Below are 7500 nucleotides of genomic sequence, written 5' to 3' on the forward strand. Positions count from 1 at the left end.
CATTAGAGGCTATAGGAAGCATCTAGAGGCTGTTATTTTAGCAAAAGGAGGCTCTACTAAATATTGATGTGATTTTTCTGTTGGGTTGCCCAAATTTATGCACCTGTCTAATTTTGTTTTGATGCATATTGCAAATTTTCTGTTAATCCAATAAACCTAATTTCACTACTGAAATATTACTGTGTCCATCAGTTATTTGATAGATCAAAATTAAATTGCTGATCCAAACACCCAATTATTTATAAATGGAAATCATGGAAATTGTCAGGGGTGCCCAAACCTTTTCATACGACTGTAACTAGGATAGCGTTTTATTCAGCAGTATAACTAGGATAGTGTATTATTCAGCAGTATAACTAGGATAGTGTTTTATTCAGCAGTATAACTAGGATAGTGTTTTATTCAGCAGTATAACTAGGATAGTGTATTATTCAGCAGTATAACTAGGAGAGTGTATTATTCAGCAGTATAACTAGGATAGTGTTTTATTCAGCAGTATAACTAGGATAGTGTTTTATTCAGCAGTATAACTAGGAGAGTGTATTATTCAGCAGTATAACTAGGATAGTGTTTTATTCAGCAGTATAACTAGGATAGTGTTTTATTCAGCAGTATAACTAGGAGAGTGTATTATTCAGCAGTATAACTAGGATAGTGTATTATTCAGCAGTATAACTAGGATAGTGTATTATTCAGCAGTATAACTAGGATAGTGTTTTATTCAGCAGTATAACTAGGATAGTGTTTTATTCAGCAGTATAACTAGGAGAGTGTATTATTCAGCAGTATAACTAGGATAGTGTATTATTCAGCAGTATAACTAGGATAGTGTTTTATTCAGCAGTATAACTAGGATAGTGTTTTATTCAGCAGTATAACTAGGAGAGTGTATTATTCAGCAGTATAACTAGGATAGTGTATTATTCAGCAGTATAACTAGGATAGTGTATTATTCAGCAGTATAACTAGGATAGTGTTTTATTCAGCAGTATAACTAGGATAGTGTTTTATTCAGCAGTATAACTAGGAGAGTGTATTATTCAGCAGTATAACTAGGATAGTGTATTATTCAGCAGTATAACTAGGATAGTGTATTATTCAGCAGTATAACTAGGATAGTGTTTGATTCAGCAGTATAACTAGGATAGTGTTTTATTCCTACGTGATGCACCATGAATAAGGTAAGGAAGAAACACATACACTGCGTTGTGCGTCATCCACACCTGCATGGTGCATTAGAGTACGGCGGCTTGGTTTCACCTCAACCTCCAAAGACAGTGTTCATCAAACCTCATCTGTGTCAGTTTCCAACACAGTTTACACCTCATCACTAAACCTGCCGTGTGGTTTTACTTTGCCTGCCATTAATTGAACAGGGACTTCCTGGTCTGGGGCCTCTAGTGGTTTAATGTAATTAATCTGTAGTTGATTCACTTGAAGTCATTATACAGTCTACTTCCCCAGTAGTACTACTAGGATAGTGTTTTCCCCAGTAGTACTACAAGGATAGTGTTTTCCCCAGTAGTACTACTAGGATAGTGTTTTCCCCAGTAGTACTACTAAGATACTGTTTTCTCCAGTAGTACTACTAGGATAGTGTTTTCCCCAGTAGTTCTACTAGGATAGTGTTTTCCCCAGTAGTACTACTAAAATACTGTTTTCTTCAGCAGTACTACTAGGATAGTGTTTTCTTCAGTAGAACTACTAGGATAGTGTTTTCTCCAGTAGTACTACCAGGATAGTGTTTTCTCCAGTAGTACTACTAAGATACTGTTTTCTCCAGTAGTACTACTAGGATAGTGTTTTCCCCAGTAGTACTACCAGGATGGTGTTTTCTTCAGTAGTACTACCAGGATAGTGTTTTCTCCAGTAGTACTACTAGGATAGTGTTTTCCCCAGTAGTACTACTAGGATAGTGTTTTCCCCAGTAGTACTACTAGGATGGTGTTTTCTTCAGTAGTACTACCAGGATAGTGTTTTCCCCAGTAGTACTACTAGGATAGTGTTTTCCCCAGTAGTACTACTAGGATAGTGTTTTCCCCAGTAGTACTACTAGGATAGTGTTTTCCCCAGTAGTACTACTAGGATAGTGTTTTCCCCAGTAGTACTACTAGGATAGTGTTTTCCCCAGTAGTACTACTATGATAGTGTTTTCCCCAATAGTACTACTAGGATAGTGTTTTCCCCAGTAGTACTACTAGGATAGTGTTTTCCCCAAAACACACACATACACACAGCCATGATCTTGTGTATGTTTCAGTTCTGTCAACAGAGAAATCTATTCCTCTATCTTCTCCTCTCTGTCTTCAGGGCTCTCCCTCTCCTCTCCTCTTCTCTCCCCCTCGCTTCTTGAAGTTGGGGGTCATTATGATGGGAATATGTACATATTTTAATCATTTCAAATCAAAGTTTGATGCTGCAGGGGAATTCCTTGTTCAAAGAATATTTATCTTCAATACTTACTGTTCCCTCCCCTGCTCCTGTCTTCCTGAAGATGTGTGAGTGGAATATAACTTATGTTTTAATGATTAATCATTCTTTAATGTTGGGATCAAAAGTCTAATTCTCTCTCCCTCTTTCTCCCTCGCTATCCCCCCCTCTTTCTCCCTCACTATCTCTCTCCCTCTCTCCTTCTATCTCTTTTTCTCTCTCTCCCTCCTCTCTCTCTCTCTCTCGCTCTCCAGTGCGTGTTCCTGATGCGGGGGTATACCTGGTGGGCTTGCCTGTTTTCCCCGCCCACAGACCTCTCTCTAGCCCCGCCCCAACGCCGCTCTCCGCCCCTGAACCACCAGCCAGGAGCATAGAGGTGAGGAGAGACACACATAATGTCACTCACCACATACTTTCAAACTCTGTGTACACACTCATACAGTCACTCTTAAAATATTTGTATCTCTCTCCCCCCTCTCTCCTCCCCCTCTCTCTCTCCTCCCCCTCTCTCTCTCTCCTCCCCCCCCTCTCTCTCCCCCCCTCCTCTCTCTCTCCCCCCTCTCCCCCCCCCTCTCTCTCTCCTCCCCCCTCTCGCTCTCTCTCCTCCCCCCTTTCTCTCTCTCTCTCTCTCTCCTCCCCCCTCTCTCTTTCTCTCCCTCTCTCTCTCTCCTCTTCAGCTCCTGTTGTTCCCAGCGTTGGGGTTTGTTCAGGCAGGTCGTCTGTCGTCTGTAGAGTTCATCTCTCAGGAGCTCTCCTCACACACTCAGCTTCTCCTGCAGGTCTACAGACCTCACTGTGGCCAGCGCCCTGGACTAACCCTGCTGCTGCCTGGTGAGGAGACACACACACACGTACAGACAGATGCATGCCCTCTCACTCACACACACACACACACACACACACACACACACACACACACACACACACACACACACACACACACACACACACACACACACACACACACACATACAGACGCATGCACTCACACACACACAGACACATACAGACAGATGCATGCACTCACACACTCACACACACAGACAGATGCATACACACTCTCACACACACAAGGAAGCAGATGAGAATACAAAAGAACAAAGCAGAAGAGAAAAGTTTGGAGAGAAAGGAGGAAGAAGAAACGACAGAAATAGAAAATAGGACAAAGAGAGAGAGAGATGGAGAGAGAGAGATAGCAGAGGGAGAGAGATAGAGATGGCAGAGGGAGAGAGAGAGAGATGGCAGAGGGAGAGAGAGAGAGATGGCAGAGGGAGAGAGAGAGAGAGAGAGAGAGAGAGAGAGAGAGAGAGAGAGAGAGAGAGAGAGAGAGAGAGAGAGAGAGAGAGAGAGAGAGAGAGAGAGAGATAGCAGAGGGAGAGAGATAGAGATGGCAGAGATGGAAATATCTATATTATTAATTACACAGATAGTGAATCTGCTTATTGGGCGATTGATATTCTGCCAAGAACACCATCTACGCGCACACACACACACACTCCGCTAACACACACACTCCGCTAACACATACACTCCACTAACACACACACTCCACTAACACACACACTCCGCTAACACACACACTCCGCTAACACACACACTCCGCTAACACACGCACAATCCCTGATTGCAAACACTGCTCGTCTCCAAAATCCCACAACATCATCTCTTCCTCTACTTTCTCAGGCCAGCTCTCTCTCTCTCTCTCCCATCCTCTCTTCATTCCTCCATCTCTTCCTCTGCTTTCTCAGCCAGCTCTCTCTCTCTCTCTCTCCCATCCTCTCTCCATTCCTCCATCTCTTCCTCTGCTTTCTCAGGCCAGCTCTCTCTCTCTCTCCCATCCTCTCTCCATTCCTCCATCTCTCCCTCTGCTTTCTCAGGCCAGCTCTCTCTCTCTCTCTCTTCCATCCTCTCTCCATTCTTCCATCTCTTCCTCTGCTTTCTCAGGCCAGCTCTCTCTCTCTCACTCTCCCATCCTCTCTCCATTCCTCCATCTCTTCCTCTGCTTTCTCAGGCCAGCTCTCTCTCTCTCACTCTCCCATCCTCTCTCCATTCCTCCATCTCTTCCTCTGCTTTCTCAGGCCAGCTCTCTCTCTCTCCCATCCTCTCTCCATTCCTCCATCTCTCCCTCTGCTTTCTCAGGCCAGCTCTCTCTCTCTCTCTCTCCATTCCTCCATCTCTTCCTCTGCTTTCTCAGGCCAGCTCTCTCTCTCTCTCTCCCATCCTCTCTCCATTCCTCCATCTCTTTCTCTGCCTTTTGGCTTCCTGTCAGTGGAAGGTTTTGTTTTGTTTAGCTGTTTTTCATCTGTCAAGACAGAAAGCTCAATACTCTAAACTGCTTGAGTCGTGAAACCAAAGCTGAAATGACAGATTATGATGTTTCTTGTCATGATGTTTCCAGTGCTTCATGTGCCGGAACAAAAAGTGAGCGTGAGAAGGGGATGATCTGTGGAGTTCTGAGATACCAGAACGCATGAGAAAACCCCCCCCTCTCACGCTCACATGGGGGGATTTTTTAGTAGCCTAGGGTCCGGGAAAATGTTTGCCTTCTATAAACGCATTTCAAGCAATTCTTTACATGACACTGAGAATCTGAGATCGACCTTGTCTTCAATCCATCAATAGCCTAGGCCTAGGTGTGTGAAGGCACACATATTGCAGGCTACAATATGAGGAGGAAATTATAGTTCTAAAAATGCTTTCCAGTTTCACTGACTCACCCAATGATGCGCAGCTCACTGGCCAGTGATGGCCGACGTGTTCGTGCCAAAAGCCTCTCTCTTTTTTAAGTAAGTAAAACAATATGTGGAAGTTGCTCAAATATTTTGGTAGCCTAGAGCAGACATATTAGAGTCTTCTGTTTTCAGCAGGAGCCATTTGCTTTCCTACCGGTGTTTTCCTGCGATTGAATTTGAAATATTGTGAAAGGCCTGTTTTGTCTGCATGCTGTTGTTCACCGACAGATTTGCCGGGCGTTCCCGACTGTAGGCCTCGTTGTTGGGCTACACACAAGCCACAGCTAGGCCATTTTTTAAAGAAGCTTTTTATCCTCTGTGGCTAAATTATAGGCTTTATCATGGTGTAGTAGGCTATTCTGAATTATTTCATTTCTTTCTGAACAAACAGCAGTAATTCTATAATTTTGGCAAATTTATTTCAATTTATCAGGGCTGCAGTTCCTTCAGAACCCTTTTGCGCGGTTATGAAGTGCAACGCTGGAGAGATGAGTTGCAGGCTCATGTCTATCAGAGCAGAGAGAGGGAGAGAGATCATAGAAAGTGAATCTCATTCTAGTTCTGTGAGAGATACAGGCGCGCTTCTCACACAGCTACGGCCACACGTTGGTCTCAAACATAGGTTGCAATGTTACGCCAACCATAAGGCCCAATCCGAATCAACTCTTAGAATATCAGGCCCGGCAAAAAATCTACTTTTTCACATTACGTTTTTTTGGGGGGGCAGGAGAATTAACGAAGAGGCAACTCGAATTAACTTTGATCGCTTTTATGGTAATTTTTACTTTGCAAAATGTGAAAAATATTTTTCATGCCACGAAAGGTACCTGATCCGTCCAAATACGTTCCGGAATGAAACATTCAAAATGTAAAAGGTGCCAGATCCTGTTCTGGCAGGATCCGGCTCAAATTAAGCACTGGATGTTTCTGTCATGATGATGTTTCTTGTCATGATGATGTTTCTTGCCAAACATCCACCTTCAACATGAAATATGATGACATAATCAATGCTGTAGGATTAGTTTCTTTGAGTTCTATGACCAACACACACACACACACACTAGGCTTGGGCAGTATCAAGATTGTCATACCGACCTTGTGCCATCCCGGGATATTCGGTAATACCGGCACTGCACACAAGGGCCGCTGTTTTCAAACCCCACTCATACTCTGTAATCCGAAGGTTAGCAATGCTAACAAGTACATGTAAAACCCCACAGAGAACGCCACCTAAATGCGCATTGCGCATTGCAAACATTTTGTACAGTTTCTGACATAAACTATACAAGTAAAATGCTACTCAGTTTTCTACACGAAAAAAATCTATATTAGCCAGCAAGGCTCTTGATCCAGGAGGGGATTCTCTGCTGTTACCAAGCGATTGCTTTATTTTGGAAGAAGCTAACCACTTAGCTAACTAGCTACTAAATTAGCAAACCAAATACACAACTGCAGAGCATTTAGCACATTTTAGACAGTTAACTTAATAGTTATGAGATATCTAGCTGGCAAACATTTAGTTGTGAATTCCATACTGTAACTACATCAACTGACGCCTGCTGCACAACAGTGAGTGACTCACAACGCTCCGTTCTCTCCTCGTTGTATGCTTGTAAACAAACACCACGTGACTGGGGACTACCGTAAGCTTCATAATAATGTTTACATTTACATTTTAGTCATTTAGCAGACGCTCTTATCCAGAGCGACTTACAGTTAGTGAATACATCTTTTTTTTTATACTGGCCCCCGTGGGAATCAAACCCACAACCCTGGCGTTTATGCTCTATCAACTGAGCTACATCCCTGCCGGCCATTCCCTCCCCTACCCTGGACCAATTGTGCGCCGCCCATGAGTCTCCCGGTCGCGGCCGGCTGCGACAGAGCCTGGATTCGAACCAGGATCTCTAGTGGCACAGTTAGCACTGCGATGCAGTGCCTTAGACCACTGCGCCACTCAGGAGACAATGTGACAGGTGAAATGAAGAACGCAATGTTCTTTATCTCCTGACGTATTGCACAAGTTGACTGCAGGTATTTACTTAAAAAGTAGCTACAAATATATATTAAAAACTTCTAAGAAATAGTTTCAACAGTATTGGAGGTATTGAAAAACCATCCCGTGGCTTTTTCTTAATACCCCAGTATATGGTATTTACGGTATACCACCTAACACTCAAGCATACACACACACACACACACACACACACACACACACACACACACACACACACACACACACACACACACACACACGCACACACACACACACACACACACACACACACACACACACACACGCACACACACACACACACACACACACACACTCACAAAC

At 43.5% G+C, this 7500-nt stretch overlaps 1 protein-coding gene across 1 annotated transcript in view; it reads left to right on the forward strand.

The window, feature by feature from the left end:
• Positions 1 to 2677: 2677 nt before the first annotated feature.
• Positions 2678 to 7500, forward strand: part of LOC311118871 (polycystin-1-like) — a gene marked incomplete at both ends in the record, with an annotated part of 23919 nt that continues 19096 nt past the window's right edge. Inside the window, 2 exons of the mRNA XM_084193636.1 lie at positions 2678 to 2806; positions 3108 to 3261. Of these exons, the coding sequence (XP_084049762.1) occupies positions 2678 to 2806; positions 3108 to 3261 (283 nt within the window). The remainder of the gene's footprint in view (positions 2807 to 3107; positions 3262 to 7500) is intronic.

This window comes from Coregonus lavaretus (genome assembly GCF_964263955.1).
Source record: "Coregonus lavaretus genome assembly, contig: HAP1_SCAFFOLD_7333, whole genome shotgun sequence".
Taxonomy (NCBI): domain Eukaryota; kingdom Metazoa; phylum Chordata; class Actinopteri; order Salmoniformes; family Salmonidae; genus Coregonus; species Coregonus lavaretus.